Below are 26970 nucleotides of genomic sequence, written 5' to 3'. Positions count from 1 at the left end.
CCGAAAACCACGGTGCGCCTGTGGGAGTTGAGGAGTTCTCTGCACAGGTGTGAGACTTTGCCCTCCGATGTGGATGTCGTCACCTGTGTCATCCATGTCGCCGGTCAAAATCTCGCTTCCGGTAATGGGAAGCAGGAAAACAGTGTCCAGCGTGTGCACATGTATGTTTAGTGTGCCTGCGCAAGCCAGCAAGGTCTCTGCGCATGCGCAAGATTCTGCCCACTTACGTCGATGATGCATGTAACGTCATTCACATCACAGGGCAAAATCTCGTGCCTGGGCAGGGAACTAGCCGGCTCGCACAGGCACACCGATGTTTTCAGCTTTGCCCACAATAGGCAGAGTAACGTGCACCTGTGCGAGACGGCATTGCCTCTGCGCAAGAGCGAGATTTTGCTCGGCTACATGGATAGCGCTGGAGAAGGACGGCGATCAGTGCCAAAGGAGGGACGGAAGACGCAAAATAGGACGTCCTATCGAACCGGACCCAACGATTAGCAAACATGGAGGGAGATTTTATGGGGAATCAGGGGACAACCTGCACCTTTATAGAATGCAGCGCAGGAGCTGCTTAAGGCGCTGGCTTTGGTTTAGAACTCCAAAATCTGGTGACAGGTTCCCTTTAACTTTGGATTGCAGAAGTCGCAATATTTCTTTTAGTAAATCAATACTTTTATTTCATTATATAGAGTAATATTACCTGAAAGACCTTAAAGGGAATCTGTCAGCAGGATTTTGATGTTTAATCTGAGGGCAACATGAGGTAGGGGCTGAGACCCTGATTTCAGTGATGCGTCACTTATTGGGCTGTGTGCTGTTTCACTACAGTGAGTGTTTTATTTGCAGGAGATTATCACTAGAAGACTACCTGTCCGAGTGCATTCTGGTCCATCTCTGTCCCCACCCCTGATTAGTAGAACAATGTCCAATGTCCACAGAAAGCTGCTAATCAGGAGTGTGGGTGGGATCAGCTTTCTAAGCTCTGCTACATCTAAAAATTGTGATTGCATTACAACTACTGCACTCAGTAAACTAAGTGACACATTGCTGGAATCAGGGTCTCTGCTCCGACATCATGCTTCTCTCAGATGTAGCAAAAAACACCTGACAGAGTCCATTCAAAGGGATTGTCCAGTTCAAAGACACTGATTGGTTAACCTTAAAGGAAATCTATGATAAAGTTTCCCTGTGTAATCTGAGAGCAGCAGGATGTTGAGGCAGAGACCCTGAGTCCAACAGTATGTCACTTGCTTGGCTGCTTGCTGTTATTTTAATACAATCAGAGTTTTCTCTACTGCAGATATTGCAGAGCTCAGAATGTTGAGTTGTGTGTAACACGACCACACCACTGATTGGCAAAGAGCTGCCAATCAGTAGTGGGGGTGGGGGTTACACAGAGCAGGACTAGGAAGCAAGAGTCATCTAGTCCTGTAATGATAATCTCCTGCTGATAAAACACTGATTTTATTGAAACAACCACACAATCCAGTAAGTCACATCATTGGAATGAAGGTCTCTGCCCATACATTATGCTTCCCTCAGATTACAAAGCAACTAACTGCAGACAGATTCCCTTTAAGTCATCAATATCAGGTCAGCGGGAGCCCAAGACCAGACATCTCCCGGCAATCAACTTTTGGCAGTTCCCGCAGCGGCGCTGTGTATGGTTTTGGGTTTTTTTTTCCTTGCTAAAACAATAAGGACAGTCCAGGACAGATTTCCGTACCTGCGTTGTCCTCCCAGAGGCGCTCGATGCAGACGATGTGCGGCTGGAGATTGGCCTCCGCAGGCTCCACGTACACGTAGTCTCCGACGTGGTACATGCTGTTCTTAAAGCTACAGTCCTGGCTATAGGTTCGGTATTGTCCAGACTGGCCAGAAACGCCTCCAGGATCTTCACTCCTTTCAGCTTCTTGGCAAGGAGGATAAGAAAAAAATAAAAAATCATGTTATGATTGTGCGTAACGTCTTTAAATGTTTCACACAGGTAAAGGCTGAATCCATTCTTTATTCTCTTAGATTTCGGGACGTTACTGCTTATGGATTACATATTGAAATTAAAGGGCTTTTCCATTAAAAAGCAGTTTGTTTAAAAAAAAAAAAAAAGAGAATTTTGTTACTTACCGTAAATTCTTTTTCTTATAGTTCCGTATTGGGAGACCCAGACCATGGGTGTTTAGCTTCTGCCTCCTGAGGACACACAAAGTACTACACTTAAAAGTGTAGCTCCTCCCTCTGAGCTTATACACCCCCTGGTAGCCAGTCCTAGCCAGTTTAGTGCAAAAGCTGAAGGAGAATAGCCACCCACAAGTAGAACCGAGTAAGAACCGGAACAACCGGAGACTCTGTCCACGACAACAGCCGGTGATAACACACGGAACAAGAAAATTGCCAACAGGCAACAGGGAGGGTGCTGGGTCTCCCAATACGGAACTATAAGAAAAAGAATTTACGGTAAGTAAACAAAATTCTCTTTTTCTTTATTGTTCCTTTGGGAGACCCAGACCATGGGACGTTCCAAAGCTGTCCCTGGGTGGGAATAAACAGAAAAACTAAGAAGTAGGCGGAGCCTAACTTCACAAGTGGGCGACAGCCGCCTGAAGGATGCGTCTGCCCAAGCTCGCATCTGCCGAAGCATGAGCATGCACTTGGTAGTGCTTCGAAAAGGTGTGCAGGCTAGTCCAAGTGGCAGCCTGACAGACTTGTTGAGCCGTAGCCTGGTGCCTAAAAGCCCAAGAGGCACCGACAGCTCTGGTCGAGTGTGCTTTGATCCCCGGGGGGGGAGGCACCCGAGTACTCTGGTAGGCGTCCGAAATGGTCGATCTAATCCAACGGGCCAAGGTCGGCTTAGAAGCAGAGAGACCCTTGCGCCGCCCTGTGGTTAGCACAAAAAGAGAGGTGCACCGCCTAAGCGCAGCGGTGCAAGACACATAAATCCAGAGAGCACGCACCAGATCTAGAGTATGCAGCGCTTTCTCAAAGCGATGAACTGGTTAAGGTGGAAGGGAGAGACCACCTTAGGAAGAAAGTCCGGGGTCGGACGGAGAACTACCTTGTCTTGGTGAAAAACCAAAAAAGGTGACTCCGAGGAGAGCGCAGCCAAATCAGAGACTCTCCTGAGAGAAGTTATGGCAACTAGAAAGGCCACCTTTTGAGAAAGACGATACAAAGAAACCTCCCTAAGGGTCTCGAAAGGGGGTTTCTGCAATACCGTGAGGACCAAGTTAAGGTCCCAGGGATCCAAGGGCCGCCGATAAGGCGGAATGATGTGAGACGCACCTTGCATGAAGGTGCGGACCTGAGCCAGCCGGGCGAGACGCCGCTGGAACAGCACTGATAGAGCTGAGACTTGTCCCTTGAGAGAGTTGAGGGACAGTCCTAGCTGCAGACTGGACTGTAAAAAAGACAGAAGGGTCGGCAACGAGAATGGCCAAGGAGAATGGCCGGAAGAACGACACCAGGACAGGAAAATTTTCCAAGTCCTGTGATAGATCTTGACGGAGGAAGACTTACGGGCCCGAGTTATAGTGGAGATGACTTCAGGAGGAATACCAGAAGCCGTCAAAATGCAGGACTCAAGAGCCACGCCGTCAATTTGAGTGCCGCAGAATTCGGGCGGAAAAACGGACGTTGCGAGAGCAGGTCTGGACGGTCCGGAAGATGCCACGGCATCTCCATGGACAGTTGAAGCAGGTCCGGATACCAAGCTCGCCTGGGCCAGTCCGGTGCAATGAGGATGACTCGACGGCCCTCCATTCTGATCTTGCGCAGGACTCTGGGCAAGAGAGCTAGAGGGGGAAACACGTAGGACAGACGAAACTGGGACCAGTCTTGAACCAGAGCGTCCGCGGCGAAGGCCTGAGGATCGTGGGAGCGAGCCACGTAAACCGGAACCTTGTTGTTGTGACGGGATGCCATTAGGTCCACGTCCGGAGTGCTCCACTTGCGGCAGATTGACTGAAACACTGCCGGGTGCAGGGACCACTCGCCACCGTCCACGGATTGACGGCTGAGATAATCTGCCTCCCAGTTTTCTACGCTAGGGATGTGGACTGCGGATATGGTGGACTTGGAGTTCTCAGCCCATTGAAGAATGCGTTGGACCTCCAACATTGCCAGGCGGCTGCGTGTCCCACCTTGGTGATTGATGTAGGCAACCGCTGTCGCGTTGTCTGACTGGACTCGAATGTGCCTGCCCGCCAACAGGTGGTGAAAGGCTAGGAGAGCTAGAAGCACAGCTCTGGTTTCCAGCACATTGATTGAAAGGGCTGACTCGGACGGAGTCCAAGTGCCCTGAGCTCTGTGGTGGAGATGTACCGCTCCCCAGCCGGAAAGGCTGGCATTCGTGGTGAGAATCACCCAGGACGGAGTCAGGAAGGAGCGCCCTTGGGACAGGGAGAGGGGTCGAAGCCACCACTGAAGAGAGCTCCTGGTCCGTGGCGACAGAGCCACTAACCTCTGTAAGGAGGAAGGCCGCTTGTCCCAACAGCGGAGAATGTCCAGCTGCAGAGGACGCAGATGGAACTGGGCAAAGGGAACCGCCTCCATGGAGGCCACCATTTGACCCAGCACCTGCATCAGGCACCTGAGGGAATAACGGCGGGGCCTCAGGAGAGAGCGCACCGCTAGCCGGAGAGACTGCTGTTTGATTAAGGGCAACTTCACAAGTGCCGGCAAAGTCTTGAACTGCATCCCTAGGTACGTGAGACTCTGGGTCAGAGTCAGAGTGGATTTGGGAAGATTGACAATCCACCCGAATTGGGCTAGGGTGGCGAGAGTGAGCGAAACACTCCGCTGACAGTCTGCGTGGATGTACCCTTGACCAGAAGGTCGTCCTGGAGGTGCAGGACCGCAATCACTGCCGCCATGACCTTGGTGAATACCCGAGGGTCCGTGGCTAACCCGAAGGGGAGAGCCACGAATTGGAAATGATCCTCTCCTATCGCAAAACGTAACCAACGCTGATGTGACACTGCGATTGGCACATGTAGATAGGCATCTCTGATGTCGATGGACGCCAGGAACTCCCCTTGGGTCATAGAGGCAATGACTGATCGCAGAGAGTCCATGCGAAAATGCCGCACCCGGACATGCTTGTTGAGAAGCTTTAGATCCAGGATGGGCGGGAAGGTACCATCCTTTTTTGGAACTAGGAAGAGATTTGAGTAAAAACCTCTGAACCGTTCCTGAGCGGGAACTGGGACAATCACTCCGTTTGCCTGCAAGGACGCCACGGCCTGCGAGAAGGCGGCGGCCTTGGAGCAGGGGGGGAGTTGAGAGAAAAAATCTGTTTGGAGGGCTGGAAGAGAATTCTATCCTGTAGCCGTGAGATATGATGTCTCTCACCCACTGATCGGAGACTTGCTTTAACCAAGCGTCGCCAAAGTGGGAGAGCCTGCCACCGACTAAGGACGTGGCTGGAGCGGGCCGAGAGTCATGAGGAAGCTGCCTTAGTGGCAGAACCTCCTGCGGTCTTCTGCGGACGCGCTTTTGGGCGCCAGTTGGATTTCTGATCCTTGGCTGAGTTAGCGGACGAGGCGGAAGGCTTAGAGGATGACCAGTTGGAGGAACGAAAGCTCAATTGATTCCTACCCTGGGTGGGTTTCCTGGTCTTGGTTTGTGGCATGGAAGTATTCTTCCCGCCAGTAGCTTCTTTAATGAATTCATCCAGCTGTTCACCAAACAGCCGTGAACCAGCAAAAGGGAGCCCAGCAAGAAACTTCTTGGAAGAAGCATCTGCCTTCCACTCTCGAAGCCACAAAATCCTGCGGATAACAAGAGAATTAGCTGAAGCCACTGCAGTGCGATGAGCAGCCTCTAGCATGGCAGACATGGCATAGGATGAAAAAGCTGAAGCCTGAGCAGTTAAGGTAACCATCTCAGGCATAGATTCCTTGGTGAGGGAATGCATCTCCTTTAGAGAAGCAGAGATGGCTTTAAGAGCCCACACTGCTGCAAAAGACGGGGAAACGCGCCCCCCGCAGCTTCATACACAGATTTGGCCAGAAGGTCAATCTGACGGTCAGTGGTGAGGGGGGCTGATGCATATTCATCAAAGTCCTGGACAAAAGTCCCATGGACTCAGCAAATGACTGGGATATGGACCTAGAAAAGGACTCTACCCAGGCCGGGGGTTCAATCACAGGTGCAGCAGCAGCCTGAGAGACCACTGGGCCTTGCTCCTTGTGTGAGACATGCTGCTGGTATACAGAGGTCCACAACCGGAGACCGGCTGTGGCTTACCAGACCGCTGAGCGCGGTGTTGTGTGCCCTCCAGATCCCGAAGCCCGGTCCCCCAGTCGCAGCACCTCAGCAGAGATGCAAAATGCAGGATGTCCCAGAGCAGAGTGAACTCTGCCTGAGAAGAGGGCGTTCCTATAAAAGAGCGGTAACTGGAGGGCTATAGAGACCTGCAGGGAAGGAGGGACGCCCCAGCAGTGGGGAGTGTCCCTCCCCTGTGTAGAACGGCCGCCGGGAGGAGCCGAACCTGTCCCTCTGCATGAGTGACATGTGAGGGCAGGAAAATGAAACTAGGCCTCTGGCGAAGCCGGGGCCTAAATTTAAGCGGCGAGGCCAACAAGCAGGCACCATCGGCGCGGTTCTCAGGCAAAAGCTAGAGAATCCGCCGGAAAAGTTAAAACAATCACATACAGCATACTCTCCCTTTACAATAAAGAACCGGGACCCCCAACATAAACGTCTCAGGTACTTAGCTGCTGAGACGCAGGGCCATGTCCCTGGGGATGAGTGCTCCGGTCCAACAGAATCCTCAAGGGGCTGTGGATGGAGACCTGACTCCTGCCAGGCATGGAGACCGTGCTGGCTCCCACTTCAAGCCAGAGCCCAGAAGGGATGGTGAAGGAGCGCCGCATGTAAGGCTTCAACCTTGTAAATCAACCTTAACAACACCGCCGACACAGTGGGGTGAGAAGGGACATGCCGGGAGTCCAGACATGGACCCGCTTTTCTTCAAACTCTTTCCAAAAGTCAAACAAATCAGATGAGAATGCATGTGTGGATGTATGCCTCCTGACACAAAGCGATAAGCTGGCTAGGACTGGCTACCAGGGGGTGTATAAGCTCAGAGGGAGGAGCTACACTTTTAAGTGTAGTACTTTGTGTGTCCTCCGGAGGCAGAAGCTAAACACCCATGGTATGGGTCTCCCAAAGGAACGATAAAGAAAACAAACAAGTTGTGCTTTACTCACCTTCCCCAGGTCCAGTGACAGTCTCTGCTGCTCCTGATGTCTGTCGGATCAGCGGATTAGTCAGAGTAGCCGCTGAGCTCACGGATTGGTAGTCGTCGTGAGAACTTTTACACAGGGAGCAGCAGTGGAGACTGAGAGCTGGACCAAGGGAGGGTGACTAAAGCACAATCTGGTTTACTTTAATGCTAAAACATGCTGCAGTAAGCGCCCTCTAGTGGAGATGTTGTATAGCCAGGATATGTATTTTTTCCTGAGTGTCCAGGGAGGAGGAACAGGCACAGACCTAGGAATGACAAGATGGGCAATAAACGGATGTCTCTACCTTTTTTCTCCTCCTCCCTTTTGACCTTGTCTTCTTCAAACTCTTTGGGCAGCTTTTCTTTCTTCTCCTTTTCTACGTCGTTGTGGAGGTGTTTGGTCGTGTAGCTCAAGGCCGGAGACAGAAGGATCTCGCCGTTCTTGCAAAGCTCGTCTCTTATTTTAATGAAGAACTGCTGAAGCTCCACCGAGTCCTCGTAGATTTCAGAGTCCGTCCTATGTAGAAACACAGGAGGTAATGATCACAGTGAGGCTGCGCTATGAATATACCGGACAACGGAGGGGGGGGGGTGATCCAGCAACAAGGCTGCGTGCCCACCCCTGACTTATCCCAGTCTTCGCGTTAAAGGGGGTCCACTACTTTGACACTGATGGCCTATCCTTAGGATAGATCATCAATGTCTGATCGGCTGGGGTCCGACAGCCCACACTAGCGGGCGCGAAGTATTGATATGGCCGCTTCACCGGGGTTCTGTCAATAAGAAGCGCTCCTCTCTAGTTGCCTGATTTAAAGGGGTTGTCCACTACTTTGATATTAATGGCCTATCCCAAGATAGGTCATCAATGTCTGATCGGCCGGGGTCCGACACCCTGCACCCCCGCTGATCAGCTGTTCTCGGTCCCGGCGGTGGCAGTCAGAAATGCTCAGTTCCGGAGCTGCTCCGTCTTCGGATAGCGGCCAAGGCTTAGAATGGGAGATGGATGTGCAGTACCCGGCCGCTATCTGAAGATGGAACAGCTCCGAAACTGAGCATTGCATTTCCGGTTGCGTGCTGCTGCCGCCGGGACCAAGAACAGCTGATCGGCAGGGGTGCAGGGTGTCGGACCTAAATAAATAAATACATCGGTAATGGACACCTCCGGGAACAGACTGAGCCAAGAAGCCAGCTGCTGCAGAAACAAATCTCCCCCTTCACTTTAAGAAAGAGGTTCTGCATCAGCTGGAGTGTGTTTTATAAAATTTGGTATTTGGTCTTACAGCAGTTACAAGGTCTTTCGTGTTCTACAGGGTCATCAGCCACCACTTTACTTGTATATATAGGGTTTATCTACAGGTGAATGTCGTTACAATGCTGCCTGGCTACCGTACTGAAGAGCAGCTACTAGGAGAAAATGAACTGATTTCCTCCCTGCAGCCACCGGCTATCAGTCTTAGAGGTGTGCATGGAGCGGTAGAAGTCGCCACTCACAAACCCGCTGTATAGGGTACATCGTAAAGCCTTGCCTGCTGCAGAACATCTTTGTGACCGGAAATGGGAGCTTTATGCCAAAACCATACCTCGTTATGGTGTGTAATATATGTAATGGAACACATTTTATGGCTGCTGTTATTAAATAAAAGCTACCACCAAGGGATAAAATGTGCTTGTAAGTAAAAATGGCGGCACATTTACCGATTCATTCGCCGAGCTCTTTCCAGAACCTCAAACATTTGCTCCTGGAAGAGATCAAGCCTTCGGTATCGATTATTTTCCACATTTTTTCGGATAATCTCAAAAGTCAGAGGAGGCCTCTTTGGAAATTTGGGATCGACGGCGGGAATTTCGGCCAGAGAATCGCTGTAACATCGTCCTTCGTCGTCTTGGTGGCTCATCATGGACACAAACAGGTTGTGTATGAGCTCCTGGATGAGCAGCGTGACATTGGGGACGTGGGAGTCCTCGTCTCCTTCGATGTCCCTGCGGGTCTCTAGCAGGACCTTGTGCAGGACTAAGGCGTCCTTGTAAATCAGGGACTCGGGCTCGTTGTACGTGCAGGCGTTATTGAACATGACCACAAAGTCCTCGCACATGGCGTCGATGTCCTGGTACTTGTTGGCCATTATGTGGCTCCTGATCTTCTCCATGTCAATGGGCTTCTTGATGGTCACGTAGTAGTCCGGGAGCTCCGAGCGGGAGGGAAGACGCAGAAAGATGGCGCTGAGACGCCGGCCGCGTTTGTCTGTGTAATTCTTCACGGCTTCGTAGACTTCGTTCAGTTTCTGCTGCATGGGGCTCAGATATTTGGTTTTCTTCGGAGAGATTCCACTTTTTCTACCTAAATAAAAGAAAAATTTGGGATAATGGTCAACATGGCTCATAGTGTACGTGTAGGGCAAGTTGGGAGTGAAAGCTTCCACCTTGGGGCCCTCACTAGTCCTGCAGCAATAACATCACGCCCATATGTAGCGCTGCAGCCCATCACTGCCCCCAGTGGCCTCACCTTCATGTAACACACATGACTGCCTGCAGCGGTCACATAAATGATGGAGCAAGGAGTGCTGTGCTTACAAGCTCTTTGTTGTAGAGTTTGTAAGCGTTGCTGATCGGATCCCTGGAGGTGGCCAGCTCCATTGCCTCATACCGCAGCATTATAGGTGCTACCATGCCGCTGGCCCAAACTGTCAAATCAATTAGGAGCGTATACCCCCCCCCCAGAAGCGGGAGCCTGGGAGAACTGAGAAGCCGTAATGAGCGAGCACTACCATGCTCACTCGGACGCTTTTGGTAAGTGGGAGCTATTGGGTCATTCCATGTTAAGTGAATCAGTGGTCCCCACTCGACCGTCTCCGATTTTGCTGAAAATTTATAAGGATGTACATGCATGTTTGAAAAGAGGTTCTGTAAAATTTTAGGGCCAGATCTCAAATACATTGGGCACTGTTGACCTTTCACTGGAGGCCCCCCCCCCCAAGCCTGCGGCTTCAGCTAAGAGGATTTTGCAAACTTTGGCACATAGCCATTAGAGTTCTATACTGGCTATGATGCTGAAATTTGGCATACTAGCTCAACTTTTGCTGCTAAACACGATAAAATTATTACCGGCTATGACAAAACAATATTTCGGCTGCAATTTTGTGTCAAAGTAGCTTGTAAAACGCCTCGCATAAAATGAATGCCTAATTTTGCCCATATATAACTCAAGACCAAAAACCAATAGGAACTGGTGCTTTGCCCTGTACACCAAACATCTTCATGACTTTGCATTGCTGCAATATCACGGTCAAAGCATATGTATTTGTGGAAATATTCACACCCACATATGATGAAAAACTTAAAAAAACAAATTTTACCTATTTTTAAGTCAAATTTCTCAAAAAGGGTACCCCTAAAATATATTCATTCTAATATCATTAGAAAGAGCACATTTTTCTCTACAAGGATCATTGTTTTTTTTTTGGAGTCTCTCCATTTAAGAAAAGAAAAATGCCACTGAACATGGTGTTATGTATGCACGTAATGCATTGATTTTGTGTTTGATTTTCAGATTCTTATCACATGTTACAGAGTTGTATTGTTGCTAGCAATGTCTATTATAATCAAAAACCTATAAACCTTTTTATTTATGAAAAGTTATTGACTAATAAGAATAACTAATAATAACTAATCAGTGATTGCTCACGACATGACACAGTTGCAGTCCACACTTTCCTAACAGTGATTGTGGAGTATCTCAAGACTCTCCTCTCTGGGATTCATCATATCCACTACTTCAGCGATGGATCTGCAGCCCAGTACAAAAATTTCAAAAATTTTCTCAACTTGTGCCACCACAATGCTGATTTCAATATCAGCGCTGAATGGAATTTTTTTGGTACCAGTCATGGAAAGTCTCCCTGTGATGGGATTGGAGGGACAGCAAAGAGGTTGGCAGCTCGTGCCAGTCTTCAACGCCCAACTGAAAACCAAATACTGACCCCGGTGGATTTATTCAACTTTTGCAACGAGCAACTGCATGGAATCAAGTTTTTTTTTTTGTTCCAAAAGAAAAAATTGACGAAATAGGGGTAGTTCAAGAGGAAAGGTTCAAAGATGGACATACAATTGCTGGAACAAGAGAAAATCACCAGTTTGTGCCAATTGATGACAAAAAGATTGGCATTTCAAGGGTGTGAAATGACCCTTCATCTTTCATTGCCCATGTAGATGGATCTGTCAGATCAGAAATGCCTTTTGTGCCAATTGCAAACCTCCAGCCAGGGCAATACATTGCCTGCATTTACGATAGGAACTGGTGGATTGGAAATATTTCTGAAATTTCAGTCGATGACCATGATGCATTAATACATTTTATGCATCCTCATGGACCAGCTTCTTTCACTGGCCTGTGAGAAATGATACATGCTGGATTCCCGAGCAGTGAATCATTGCAATAATTCCAGCACCAGCTGCAACAGCAATGGGCCGACAATACAGCTTCTCTGAACCCATTATGTTGCAAATTCAGCAACAATTCCAGACCACTTACTTAGACTGAACATTATGGCTTGGGAACCAACAAAAGATCCCCAATATTAGGCTTGGGATCCTAGGCAAAGACACCCACCCTCAGAACCTGCGATAAAGAGACCACCCGCGGCTGGCCTTGCACGGCTATCGGCCATGGCTCCTAGGCGATGGGGCTGCCAATTCTCGAAAGACAGCATTATTACAATTCTTAATAGGATTATAATACCAATTCTTAGTGAATTGGTTGTGGTATAACCACCATGGACCAACGCAAGGGTTTGAATAGTGCAGTTAGCATTCATTGCGTATTAATAAATAACACCATGTTCAGTGGCATTTTTCTTTTCTTAAATGGAGAGACTCCAAAAAAAAAAACCAATGATCCTTGTAGAGAAAAATGTGCTCTTTCTAATGATATCAGAATGAATATATTTTAGGGGTACCCTTTTTGAGAAATTTGACTTAAAAATAGGTAAAATTTGGATTTTTAAAGTTTGTCATCATATGTGGGTGTGAATATTTCCACAAATACATATGCTTTGACCGTGATATTGCAGCAATGCAAAGTCATGAAGATGTTTGGTGTACAGGGTAAAGCACCAGTTCCTATTGGTTTTTGGTCTTGAGTTATATATGGGCAAAGTTTGGCATAAATTTTATGCGAGGCGTTTTACAAGCTACTTTGACACAAAATTGCGGCCGAAATATTGTTTTGTCATAGCCGGTAATAATTTTATCGTGTTTAGCAGCAAAAGTTGAGCTAGTATGCCAAATTTCAGCATCATAGCCAGTATAGAACTCTAATGGCTATGTGCCAAAGTTTGCAAAATCCTCTTAGCTGAAGCCGCAGGCTTGGGGGGGCCTCCAGTGAAAGGTCAACAGTGCCCAATATATTTGAGATCTGGCCCTAAAAATTTACAGAACCTCTTCTCAAACATACATGTACATCCTTATAAATTTTCAGCAAAATCGGAGAACGTCGAGTGGGGACGATTTTTAAAACTGGTCCACTTGATGTGGAATGACCCTATTAACACATCATTCAGAAGGGCATATTGAAGCCATATTTAACAGTTTGTATTCCAGATCTTATCCCTGAGGCTCCTACACAGCCTAAATCATGATCCAATCTGCCAGAAGCACCAAGGGAGCCATTCACCTGGGAAAACAAACTTTACCTGCATATATAGGGTTAATCTGTGGGTAAATGGTGGTACAATGCTGCCCGGCTACCATACTGGAAGAGCAGCTACCAGGAGAAAATGAACTTATTTCCTCCCTGCAGCCGCCGGCTTTCAGTCATAGAGGCGTGAATGGAGTGCCACTCACAGACCCGCTCAATCTAAGGTGTCAGCTGTAAGCACACCGCAGCGCTTTGATTGACAACCGGATCTGCAGCACATCTGTGCCAAGCAAACAGTCACTCAAAGTGTCAGGGCGTGCTACCAGGCGACACCTTCTTGTGAGCGGCGAGAGCTGCCGCTCCATGCACAACTCTATGACTGAAAGCCGGCGGCTCCTGGGAGAAAATAAGCTCATTTTCTCCTAGTAGCTGCACTTTCAGTAAGGCGTCTGGGCAGTATTGTAACGCCAATTATTCTATATGTGTAGGTAAATAGCGGTGACAGGTTCCCCTTAAGTGCATTTTATTTGGGGATACACTTTTACCTACATAGCACCTTTGCTTCCCCACTAGAGGGTTTCACACGCTGTCCGTCAACAGACAGAGACCATACTCTAAAGCAAGCACGAGAGCACCAATCACTTACATAGCTTGAGCTTTGGAGATGCCATATCTTCATCATCTGCTAAATTACCAAGTTCCTTCCTTTTCTCCTTGAGGATCTTCTCCAAGACGTGGGCATCATTGTAGACCTGACGTTGGATTGGGAGCATTTAGTGCTTCAGAGCGAAAGTCTCATAATAAAACACAGCACAGAAATGGAAAACGGCTTGACCATAGCACAGAAGCAGATACATTTACATTACACATGGGTCATGTGATGAGGCTGCAGTCGCACCGCCGTCACGATCCGCTCAATATATAGGACGCCCCCAGAACAATGCACTTGAGGTATCATTAGCGAAGTCCTTCTCCAGCACCACCTTTTTACCTTTTTTGTATGACAAAGTTCCCCGGTTTGGCTATTCTACAATTAAACAGATTCTATCCGCAGGTTTTTGCTATGTAATCTGAGAGCAGACATTGATTGGGCTGTGTTTTGTTGTTTCAATACAATCAGTATTTTATCATCTGGAGATCATCATTACAGGACTAGGTGTCTCATGCTTACTGGTCCAGCCCTGCCCCCAGCACTGATTAGCAGCTTTGTGTCAATCAGTGGTGTGGGCGGGGTTATACACAGCTCAACATTCTGAGCACTGCAAGATCTGCAGTAGAGAAAACTCTGATTGTATTAAAATGACAGCAAGCAGCCAAGCAAGTTACATAATGCTGGACTCAGGGTCTCTGTCTCAAGATCATGCTGCTCTCAGATTACACTGGAAAACTTGATCATAGATTCCCTTTAAAGATAACCAGTGTTTTTGAACTGGACAGTTCCTTTGAATGGACTCTGTCAAGTGTTGTGTTTTTTTTTCTACATCTGAGACCAGCATGATGTCAGAGCAGAGACCCTGATTCCAGGAATGTGTCATTTAGTTTACTGAGTGCAGTAGTTGTGATACAATTACAATTTTTAGATGTAGCAGAGCTTAGAAAGCTGACCCCACCCGCACTCCTCATTAGCAGCTTTCTGGGGACATTGACAGTAAGCTGCTAATCAGTGGTGGGGACAGAGATGGACCAGAATGCACTCAGGCAAGTAGTCTTCTAGTGATAATCTCCTGCAAATAAAACACTCACTGTAGTGAAACAACAACACACAGCTTAATAAGTGATGCATCACTGAAATACACAGTGTAGACTGAAAGCTGCCGATCACTGATGTGTGTGTGTGTGGGGGTGGGGGTGGGGGTGGGGGGGGGGGGGAGAGATTACACAAAGCTCCGCATTCTGAGCTCTGCTAAATCTACAGCAGAGAAAACTGTGATTCTATCACAACGTCTGCACCGAGTAAACCAAGTGACACATAACTGGAATCCGGGTCTCAGCCCCTACATCATGTTGCTGTCAGATTACATAGCAAAAACCTGATGACAGATTCCCTTTAAATGGAAGTTTTATATACAGTATTTCTTAGCTGATCTCCTTGTAAAGCAAAGTCTGTCTTCTCCCATCACAGTTCTGTGTCTGTCTGGGAGATGTCTGGCTTCAGTAGGGGACTTAATGTAAGAATCAGTCCTCATTTTTTTTTTGTGTTACAAAACTCAAAGATGAAGATCCAAAAGTATGGATGATGTCAAATAGCTTGAAAAAAACCTACGTCCATTAAAGGGAATCTTTCGGCAGGTTTTTGCTATGCAATCTGAAGATCAAATGCTTTAAATGTTAACACACAGATTTTAGCCATGTGTCTCTTATCACAAAGTGTGTTTTTGTTTACCTGCTATGTCAGTTTCAGCTTCAGTAGCTTTATCATTAGTGGGACTGAGGAGCAAGTGAGCTTAAATCCAACTCCGCACCCCTCTGATTAGCAGCTTCAGTCTACAGACATTGTACATAAAGAGCCTGGTGTGGGCGGGGGCAGCTTCTTCACCTCTGCTGCATTGCTAAAAACTAAAATCTTTGATTGTGTCGAAACCGCTGTACCCAGTAATCTAAGTGATACATCATTGGAATCAGGGTCTCTTTGCCTACATCATGCTGCTCTGAGATGAGGTAGCAAAAACCTGCTGACAGATTCCCTTTAAGTTCAACCTTTCTCCATCGTTATACATTTGCTGTCACTAAACTTTCTATAATGTGTACTGAGGAAATCATCCAGCCATTTCATAAAAGCTGTTATAGTGTCTGCCATTACTACCTCTTGTGGTCGGCATTCCACAGTCTGACTGCTCTAACTGTAAAGAACCCTTTCCTATTTAGCTGTCGGAATCGCTTTTCTTCCACTCGCAGTGAGTGCCCCCTGGTCCTTAGTATTGTCTTTGGAAGGCATAAGTCATGTGCCAGTCCTTTCTATTGACCACACATGTACCGTATTTTTCGTTTTATAAGACACACGATTATAAGGCGTACCCCAAAAGGAAACTAAGAAAAAATATTTTTTATTGTTAAAATAAGGGTCTGTCTTATAATCCTAGTGCGTCTTATAATATCTTACCAGGAGAGTGGCTTTGGTGGAGCGGCTCAGGAGGGTCACAGGAGGCAGGGTTGGCAATGTTGCGGGCTCATAGAAGGAGGTGTCGAGGCTCAGTGGAAGGAGGGTTGGCGATACGGAGGGCTTGGGGGTATCTATGGCGGGTGCCATTGATCAGTCGGTGCACTGCGGATTCCATTGATCTCCAGCCGTGCTACGGGCTCCATTGAACTGCTGGTGGTTGACGCTATAGACTTCAAGAAAATGGCAGTGAGGCAGCATGTGCACAGAGTGGCCTCCGCGGCCATTTTCTTGAAGTCTATTGTGTACCGCTGGCAGTTCAATGGACCCCATAGCCCACCGGCAGATCAATGGCGCCCACCTCCACCACGACACCCCTGAGCCCACTGTATCGCCAACCCACTGTCCTGCGACTCCCCCTCCTCTCAGCACTCAGAATCCCCAACCATGTCACCTGTGACCCCCCTCCACCAACATTGATCAGCCGGTGCGCTTTGGGTTCCATTGATCTCCAGGCAGACAACAGGCTCCATTGAGCTGCTGGCAGTTGACATGATGGACTTCAAGAAAATGACTGCGGAGGTGGCGCATGCACAGACTAGCCTCCATGGCCATTTTCTTGAAGTCCATTGCGTACCGCTGGCAGTTCAATGGACCCCATAGCTTGCCGGCAGATCAATGGCGCCCACCGCCACCACAACACCCCAGAGCCCGCAGTATCAACTACCCTCTATCCTATGACTCCCCCCTGCTCTGAGCCCTGAGTATCGCCAACCATGCCTCCTGTGACCCCACTCCACCACCTTTGATCTCCAGGCAAGCTACGGGCTCCATTGAACTGCTGGAAGTTGATGCGATGAACTTCAAGAAAATGGCCGTGTAGGCGGCATGTGAGCAAATTGTCCTCCGTGGCCATTTTCTTGAAGTCCATTGCGAACCGCTGGCAGTTCAATGGAGCCCGCAGTTCAATGGCACCCATCGCCACCGCGACACACCAGAGCCCACAGTATTGCCGACCCTCTGCCCTGTGCCCCCCCCCCCCCTTCCTCTGAGCCTGCAGTATCTCCGACAATGCCTCCTGTGATCCCGCTCCACCACCACCGTCCCGGTAAGCAATATACGGATTATAAGATGTGTTATAAGTGTGTCCTATAATCCGGAAAATACATTATCTAATATATAAAGCTGAATGTGTGTATGTGTGGTGTGTGTGTGTGTGTGTGTGTGTGTGCGTGTGCGTGTGCGTGTGTGTGTGTGTGTGTGCGTGTGTGTGTGTGTGTGTGTCCAGGCTTGGCATCTGCACAGTCGCAGCTACAGACACAAAATTTTGCACACTCACGCTTCTGGACCCCGAGAGCGTCATAGGCTATGTTTTGAGGGGAAATTTTAACCCCGCGCTTTAGTTATTCGCCAAAAAACCTGCCTCCATTAAAGCGAATGGAGCTGGGAGCCACAGTGCAGCCAGAACTTCAGAAGAATGCGCAGCCACGCCCTTATATGGAATGTTGGCATGTTACAATGCAGCCAGGGAAAGAGACAGACACAGACAGGGAAAGAGAGACTGACAGGGGAAGAGACAGACAGGGAAAGAGAGAGACAGGTTAAGAGACAGACAGGCAAAGAGACAGACAGACACAGGGAAAAAGACAGATAGGGAAAGAGACAGGGAAAGAGAGGGAAAGAGACAGACAGGGAAAGAGAGGGAAAGAGACAGACAGGGAAAGTGACAGAGATAGATAGACAGGGAAAGTGACAGACAGTCAGAGACAGACCGGGAAAGAGAAAGACAGACAAAGAGATAGAGAGACAGAGAGATATATATACAGAGGGGGAGACAGACATTATAATTGCATTTATATCTATTTGTTTTGTGGTTTCTATTTTGTTAACAGCAGTTATTAACCCGGGCGAAGCCGGGTAGTACAGCTAGTTTATACATATAAATGAGATCTCTCTGAGACTTCTTTTTTTCTAAGCGAAACAAGCCTAAGTTTTCAACCCTCTCATCATACGGGCGGCCAATCTTACCTGTGAGCCTTCTTCATTATAGTGCCAGGCGTTGCGGAACATCAGCTTCATGTCGTCCATCATAGCGTCCTCGGTGGAATACTTGTCACTGCGAATATTGTGTTCGATTGTTTTTAAGTCCATGGGCTCCAGAATGATCTTGTAATAGTCCGGATAGTCTTTTTTGGACGGTTTGAACATAAAAAGTTCACAAAGGCGACGATTGTTCAAGGGGTCCCGGGCCTCCAGGACGGCGTTGAACAAAATCTTCATCCGTTGTTTCCGTACGTTTTTCTTGCTGAATAAAGGAATACTGTAGTTACTGACAAGACTTTACAAAGAAGGGTCAAAGAGAATCAATGAAGTCTCCGCGTCGGTGGTCCTAGGTGACCCCACTTGTCATGTTTGCCGTTTAAAGGGGTAAATCAATGCAATAATATACTGCTAGATTAGGCCAATAATTGCAGATCCGTTGTGACCCCTACCAATCCCGAGAAAGGAGAGGATGCGGTTAGTGTATTGCTTTCGATCCTCAAAACTATTCCGCCTGACAAATGGTGGTCAGCCCCGTCATGGTGTCTGACGTTAGTCGCCCGGCCGACTGCCCAAAAGTGTCTGTGTGCGGGGAGCACCTAGAGAACACAGCGCTGAACCTAAAGTACCGATGGTGGTCCCAAAAGTCCGACACTGACAATTATAAAGGCCATTCACCGCCGGCTTCATTCTCCACACCTTTGGACCAAATGATTTAATCAACAGAAAGTGAGCGCTGCGGCCTCCACACACTTCCTGTTTATTGCTCATTTGGTCCGAAAGCATGGCAAGAGAAGTCAGTAGTGATTGGACGCGAGGCTCCCGTGATGTCACAATGTCACGGGAGCCCTGAAACCGCGATTACTGACAGCACTGATACGGCGGCAGAACAGGAGGAGAGTACAGGGTCTATTAATTTAACGGGGGTAAACAAGTGGAATCAGAAGGGGTTGTCCTAGTAGTGGACAACCCCTTTAGAGTGTTCAAATGTTAACTTTAGATATCTTATGTTGGTGGAACGAGGAAAAAATTAGGAAACTAAAGTGGAATCAGAAGACGAGAATAGAGAGTGGGCACTGCCATGCTGGGAACTCCTAACGAGAAGTCGGACACTCGGATGAGCGAGACTCGAGTACAGAGTATAAGGGAAGTCAGGCATTTTTCTGGGTAATCTTAGAGTAAAATGCTTCAGTCCTCAATTGACTTCTATTATACTCGGTACTTGAGTAGCGCCCATCCGAGTGTCCAACTGCTCATTAGGAGTACCGAGCATAGTAGTGCTCACTCATCACTAGTTACGAGTACAGAGCACCCGAGCATGGTAGTGCTCACTCATCACCAGTTACGAGTACCCGAGCATGTTAGTGCCCACTCATCACTAGTTACGAGTACCCGAGCATGGTAGTGCCCGCTCATCACTAGTTATGAGTACCCGAGCATGGTAGTGCCCACTCATCGCTAGTTATGAGTATGCGAGCATGGTAGTGCCCGCTCATCTCTAGTTACGAGTACCCGAGCATGGTAGTGCCTGCTCATCAATAGTTATGAGTACCTGAGCATGGTAGTGCCCACTCATCTCTAGCTACGAGTACTGAGCACCCGAGCATGGTAGTGCTCACTCATCACTAGAAGGGAATCATCCTCCATTAATGGTCACTGCAGCTATAAAGAAAATCATTAAAACTGGTGGAGGACAGTTAGCAATGATTAGCGTCTGCTGCACTTTTAGCTGATTTATTTGGACTGGATTGTTGCATGTGATTTTATTTTTTTGAGATGCTGCAGCTCTGGTAGGATGGGACAATATATTTTGCGCCTTCACGTCATCTTCTTTTTGGCAGCTAATATACAGAGTCTGCATTTTTTCACCTTTATCGCTTGTCCTCTGGTGTTGGCACTACTGCATTTTCTGCTATTATTTTGCACTTGTCATAAGTTTTATGAAAGATAATAAAATTGCAAGAATGAAGGTCGCATCTCTACGCTAGCTTCCATTTGGCCAATATCTCTTTATAACCTAGAAATTAATGAAACAGGTAAAGAGGAGGAGTAATTTTTCCCGTTTCTGCAAGTTCTTTAAAGGGAACCTGTCATCAGAAATTTCGCCCAAAAGCTAAAAGATTCCCCCTCTGCAGCTCCTGGGCTGCATTCTAGAAAGGTCCCTGTTATTATTGTGCCCCATGTGAGACCAAAATAAAGCCTTTATAAAGTTCTACCTTTTTGTATGCAGCTTCTGTAAATGTGTCACGGGGGCGGGCTCTCTGCCGTCCATTATTCTGCCTCCTGGTCCTGTATGCCGCCCCCATCGCTCCTTTCCATATCTGATGCACCGCCCACTGCTCCAGCCATCCCCGCGCATGCCCAGTGCCAGTCTCACAGGACTGAGCAGTGTGACCGCTGGTGACGTGTGCGCAGGCAAGGGATTATGGGCGGGACTGTGACTGTTATCAGCAAGTACCCGCCCATAATCTCGTGAGCGCGCAAACCTCTCCAGCATTCACACTGAGCTCAGTGTAGATGCTAGACTGTATGGGCTGCTTCCAGGGATGACGTCCCTTTGTCATGTGATAGTATTTTGAACACGCCCCTATCACATGACAAAGGGACGTCATCCCTGGAAGCAGCCCATACAGTCTAGCATCTACACTGAGCTCAGTGTGACCGCTGGAGAGGTTTGCGCGCTCACGAGATTATGGGCGGGTACTTGCTGATAACAGTCACAGTCCCGCCCATAATCACTTGCCTGCGCACACGTCACCAGCGGTCACACTGCTCAGTCCTGTGAGACTGGCACTGGGCATGCGCGGGGATGGCTGGAGCAGTGGGCGGTGCATCAGATATGGAAAGGAGCGATGGGGGCGGCATACAGGACCAGGAGGCAGAATAACTGAAGGCAGAGAGCCCGCCCCCGTGACACATTTACAGAAGCTGCATACAAAAAGGTAGCACTTTATAAAGGCTTTATTTTGGTCTCACAGGGGGCACAATAATAACAGGGACCTTCCTAGAATGCAGCCCAGGAGCTGCAGAGGGGGAATCTTTTAGCTTTTGGGCGAAATTTCTGATGACAGGTTCCCTTTAAACAACGTCAGAAAACACAGGGATTAGTGTTATACTAATGTGTTCCATTTTTGGCGGTGTACTCATCCAAAAGCTACTTTGTGGGCTTAACGAGGACCTGTCACTTGCTCCAAAAAAAGTTAATTATCTTATAAAAAAAAATACATCAGCTACTAATTCTGCCGCTCTTTTCCATTTTGCACTGTGTCGTTGTATTGCAGAGATATTCACATTTGTTTCTTCTGGAGCGCGGTATGTGAAATCTCTGCTTGTAGTGCAAATGGGTGTTTCTTCAGTCTTTTTTAGGGGCATGTGCTTTCACTCCTCTCTCTCAGACGCTGCCAATCACAGCTCAGCAGCAGATCTAGCAGTTTCCGATGCTGAGCTGTGATTGGCAGCATCTGGGACAGAGGGGTGAAAGGACACACCCCCAGAGCAGACTGAGAAGAAACACCCTGTTACACTGCAAGCAAACATTTTACATAGTGTGCAGCAAAAGAAATGTGAATATCTCTTCCATTAAGCAACATAGCGCAAAATGGAAAAAAGGAGTCCGATTCGGGAAAGCAGGGATTTTTACATGCTATTTGACTTAAAGGGGTTGTCCATTACTAGGATAACCCAGTTCTGATTCCACTTGTTTCCCCCAGTTAAAATAGAAGACCCTGTAATCACCTCCCATTCTGGCGAAGTTCCAGTGCTGTCAGTAATCACGGTTTGGGGCTCACATGACATCACATGATCCCTGCGTCCAGTTACCGCTCACTTCTATTTTCATGCCTTCGGACTAAATGGGCAATCAAGAGGAAGTCAGCAGAGTTACTTCCGGTTGATTAATTTGGTCTGAAGCTGGGGAGAGAGAAGCTGGCGGTGATTTGATGCAAGGTTAGCATGACATCACAATGTCATGGAAGCCCCGAACCGCAATTCCTGACAGCGCTGGAACAGCGCCAGAATGGGAAGTGACTACATGGTCTTTAATTTTAAGTGGTGGAAAGAAGTGGAATCCAGAAGGGGTTTGACCTAATAGTGGACAACCCCTTTAAATTTTTTGCGGAAGTGTCGGGTCCTCTTTAATCTTACTGTGTCCTACTGCAAACAGTGCCCCCAGTTTTCACACTTCATAGGTTCCGGGGAAATTTGAACAATCTGTTTCAATTCCTGAAGATCACCAAGGAAAATGCCCACCACCTTTTCACACATTGCAAAAGACAATATCAGCTACAGAAGGCAGACAGGACCTCAGGCACGATGGTGTGGGCCTCCCAGTGATGACTTGCAGCCATCACATATCATTGTATTGTGCTGCCAATCAAGAGGAACTATTAGAGACTGTATAAAAGCCGAGACAAGGAAGGCAGCAGCCATTTTAGGGTAATTTAGGATAAGAGGACAGCAAAGCTCACAGCTCAGTGGTATGGATAGGATGAAAAAGCCTTAAGACATTGGACAAATACTGCAGTCCGTAATGAAACGTACAACTGTAGCAGTAAGGGAGGTGAAAGTAGTAACCTGTGAATAAGGCTATGTGCGCACGTGTGCGCTCTGCACCGCAGCTAAAAGGTGCGCTTCAGAGCGCAGCTGAAAAGCTGCGTTCTGAAGGGCACGGTGCCTGCAGAGAACGTGCGGTCTGCATGCTGCCTCTCCCTATAGACAGCATGCAAACCGCACGGAAGAAGTGACATGTCCCTTCTTAGAACGCAGCGATTCGGGCAGCAGCCGAAACGCTGCGTTCTAATATGCCACGTGCGCACGGCTCCTGCACAATCTCCATAGACTGTGCAGGGGACGAAGGATGCATGCAGTTACGCTGCGGTGCAGATCGCAGCGTAACTGCATGAAAACACGCAACGTGGGCACATAGCCTAATAGAGATAGTGAAATTATAGCGGAAGAGCTGGGAGAGAGATCGCAGCAGCAGTCCTGCTTTTGATTAACAATTACAAATTTTTCTTTCTTCATTCATAATGCACTAGAAAGCAGAAGCAAGGCAACACAATATTTATTTACTGAAGAAAAAAAAATATCTGTGTCAGATTGTGTGCTTGCTTGTCAAAAGCGACTGTACTGAGCGCTTTCATTTTATTCCTTTTTGTGAGGGGAGAAATAATTTTTTTTATTTTTAAATACCACAAAAAATTCCACAAAAACCATATATTTATAGGGAACCTGTCAGTTCCTCTCTACCCAGCAGCATTTATACCTGCATGCTCAAATTCTCGCCCCGTATAATGCTATTAACTAATATGAATGCTTGGAAAAATGACTTGTAAACTGCACTGTTCCTATGCTAATTAGGTCAGTCACTAGTCGATGGGGGCGATGTTTCCCCAGACTAGTCAGCCCTCTTTCCATGTTATCACACTCATGTGGACGTGATAACAAGATTTCCACGAGCCGGCGTCACCACCAGCTCATGGAAATCTTCTACATGCACATGGCTCATTTCAGCTAAGTCAGTGCGCCTTTGAAGCTGGGTGTCCACTTCCTGGCTTCATAGGTACACTGAAGTAGCCGAAATGAGCCGTGCGCACGCGCAAGATTTCCACGAGTTGGCGGTGACGCCGGCTAATGGAAATCATGTTACCAAGCCCACAGGGGAGTGATAACATGGAAGGAGGGCAGACTAGTCTGGTGAAACAACGCCCCATCGACTAGTCAAGGGTCTGCTTAGCATAAGAACAGCGAGGTTTATAAGTTTGTTTTTTTTTTTTGTTTTTTTTTAAAGGGAACCTGTCACCGGATGTTTACAATATTCACCTACCGGTTGGTGCGGAGCAGACTGGTCGGATGGGTGTCTCCGTTCTCCAGTACCGGCGTCTCCACATTCGACCATCTTTGTCCTTCTTCTGAACCCTGGGTGCATGACGCGCAGGCGCACTACAATACTTTGATCTGCCCTGCTCAGGGCAGATCAAAGTGCGCCTGCGCAGAACCTCGCTGTCGGCCTGTGTGGATGACGTAGGATGCATCATCCACATTAGCTTCAGAAGGCGGACAAAGATGGCTGAAAGAGGAGGAGCGGGACCCGGAGAACGGAGACGCCCATCCGACCAGTCTGCTCCGCACCAACCGTTAGGTATTATAAACATCCGGTGGCAGGTTCCCTTTAAAACAATCATATTAGTGAATAGCGGTATACAGGGACGGTTAGGGAGGGAATTTGGGCATACAAGGTTGGAGGACATAGGGACCTGATAGGTTCCCTTTATAGGGTCGTCCCCTTTCAAATAATCTGGGTCCCCGAGTACAGTTGTTATAAAAACAAACTAACCCCGCTTCACATATCCTCAGGTCCAGCTCTACTGCTGCTCCTAGTGTCTGGTATAGGCTGGTTTGCTGACATCACGTCAACAGCCAATCCGTGAGTTCAGCAGCTCTTCCCATGTAGATGGAACGCCCGCTTAAAACCTCTGAGCTAACTGATTGGCTGTCACATTGTCAGTGTGATGTCAGCGCTGCTGTAAATACTGGACACCAGGAGCAGCAAAGTACAGTTTTCCTTACTGTACCTGTAGCTACCTACTGAGCAAGGGCTTTTACCCAAGGGTGGAATAATTGGGGTTAAAAAGATTGTCAAAAATTAGTGTTTCCAATGTGCGGTAAAAGAAAGTGGGAATGGTGATAGACGGAGTTTTGTAAGAGAAAAACAAACAAAACTATACTACAGCTAAGATTACGATAGCAGCTGCTAGAGTAGCACCACACTCTGGTTCAACTACCAAAAGCAGGTAACACCTGGCCTCATTAGCCTCCAGCAAGTGTTTAGGTGGGGAGGAGACGAAGTGAAAGGCGTTATGTAATTGATGGCAGATCACTCTTCTCAATCACAGCTGAATAATGTTAGCTCTGACAGCGACACCGTCAGTTTGAGTCAAATAGTCTGCGTGATCATAACTGACTAAAGGCTATGTTCACATTGCTTTTGGGCCATAAATTAATGGCTGATGTCATAATCCAGGCCAGCTTTTCCCTGCTGTGGTTACACCCAGCTCTGGCCTGGTCATGTCAGGGGTTAACTTCCCTTGCCTCGTTCTGGATCCCAGGACGCTATATATTGCCTCTCTACCTATGGCTCAGTGCCTGTGATATTTCTGCGTTGCAGCATGTATACTGGTTCTGGTGAGTGTTCCCGATTTATCCTGCTTCCCTGCTACTGTGTTTTGACCTGTACCCTCCCCCGTTTGTCTGCCTGTCCCAGTCCCTGACTTCCCGCTCCTGTCTGTCTGTGTTTCCCTCTGCATACCTGATCTCCCGGCTTCTGACTCAAGTTTTGTTTTCTGACTTGATTTTGATCCTCCCTCTGCAGTGACTTGACTTTCCTGGCTAGACCCTGACTGTTTGACTACTCTATTGCCCCCTGGTGGTTCTCCTATTAACTGCCTGCTGAAGTTACTCTGCTGTACTTCAGCTGCCTTTCTGTTACAGTGTGACTTTGTCGCTCCTTCACTACTCTGCTGCCACCTAGTGGTGAATACGCTGTACTTAGTCTTACTAGCCCTTTGTACAGCGTGATAGTTGCGTTGAGGCTTCTGTTTTAAGCCTTGGAAAAGGGGATTTGGACAGAATCCCTGAAGGTACGGAACAGTCACTTTGTGCCCTCTTTGTGCAGTGTCAGCCTTCTTTATACAGGCACAAACGCAGTCGGCCATGCTTTTTTTTGACTGCCTCAACAAGGCGGACACAGCCAAAACGGAAGCCAAAGCACAAAGTGACAGCCTGCTTTTTTAATGAGTCAATGGCCCCATTAGATCTTCCCAAATCCCATTTTCAGGTCTTAAAACAAAAGCATTGACCAAGCCACCAACGTGTGGCCATAATGCAATATAGACACACAGATTTTTAGAGGGGCAAATCGGATTTTACAACTAGAGAAAATTGAATCTTTACAAATTTTAGTAGATTTGGGAAAGTTGGGAAATAAGGGGTACATCGAGGACCACCGCGCCGTCAATGGTGGTCATTTGACTTGCACATCTGAACTATGCAACTGTGCAGAAAGCAATGTCACCGATATTTTTCCACGACCAAGATGGACGCGGTCGCTATTGAATGTCGTGGATTTGCTCAGATTGGATCACTCAAGGCATTGGACGTTACGACCTGGTAATGGAGTGCTCCTAATCAATACAGATATCCAAACTCCTCTGTCTCCCCTATACCGCTGTGTAATGTAAGCTCAGCACATCGGGACGGCACCTATCACTGCACCATCATGGATACTCAATACGAAGGGAGAGAAGGCTTTAAATAGGTTAGACTTGAAACCTTTAGCCACCATTTTTTGGGCGATAAAGAAAGAAACCCCATACTTTGCGGGACGTCCTTCCATTGGAACGTGCAGTCAATCATGTTGGTTAATACAGATGTGGTCGGGTACTCCTTTTGTATCTATCAGGCCCATTATCCACTAGAGCAAAATTTTGCTTTATGCTATGGTGGACACAAGAAGTGTGTGAGTGTTTATTCTCCTCAATGACCAGGTGTCCACGAATCACAATGGATGACTACAACCTTAAAAGGCAGTTGATCACCCCCAAAATGTTAAGTAAGCATTTATATAGGGGAGGTATCCCCCTCTAAAAATCATACTGGATATGAACAGTTTATATCAATAGTCGTTGAAAATCTACTTTTATCCAATATGCAAATGAGGGCTCTTTGGTGCATCCATAGCATGGCCCAAGCCTTGGTCATTTGCATTTTAAATAAAAGATTTTACACCAAATATTAAAGGGGCTCTCCATTACTTGGACAACCCCTTCTCATTTACCATGTTTGTCCCTTTAAAATAAAAAAGGCTTATACTTCCCCCTGATGCTGTTCCAGCAATGCAAGCACTCCCTCTCCCAGGGCTCACGTGAAGCTGTTATGTCATGTGAGCCCTGCGTCCAATCACAGCCAGCTTGATACATC

General features: G+C 47.6%; 1 protein-coding gene across 1 annotated transcript in view; it reads right to left on the bottom strand.

Moving 5' to 3' along the window:
* The window catches only part of PBRM1 (polybromo 1), a 241718-nt gene that overhangs the window by 57311 nt on the left and 157437 nt on the right, over positions 1-26970 (bottom strand). Inside the window, 5 exon segments of the mRNA XM_075321737.1 lie at positions 1727-1912; positions 7531-7742; positions 8921-9563; positions 13504-13609; positions 17983-18259. Of these exon segments, the coding sequence (XP_075177852.1) occupies positions 1727-1912; positions 7531-7742; positions 8921-9563; positions 13504-13609; positions 17983-18259 (1424 nt within the window).

This window comes from Anomaloglossus baeobatrachus, chromosome 8 (genome assembly GCF_048569485.1).
Source record: "Anomaloglossus baeobatrachus isolate aAnoBae1 chromosome 8, aAnoBae1.hap1, whole genome shotgun sequence".
Lineage (NCBI taxonomy): Eukaryota > Metazoa > Chordata > Amphibia > Anura > Aromobatidae > Anomaloglossus > Anomaloglossus baeobatrachus.
This window is presented reverse-complemented; position numbering and strand designations above follow the sequence as displayed.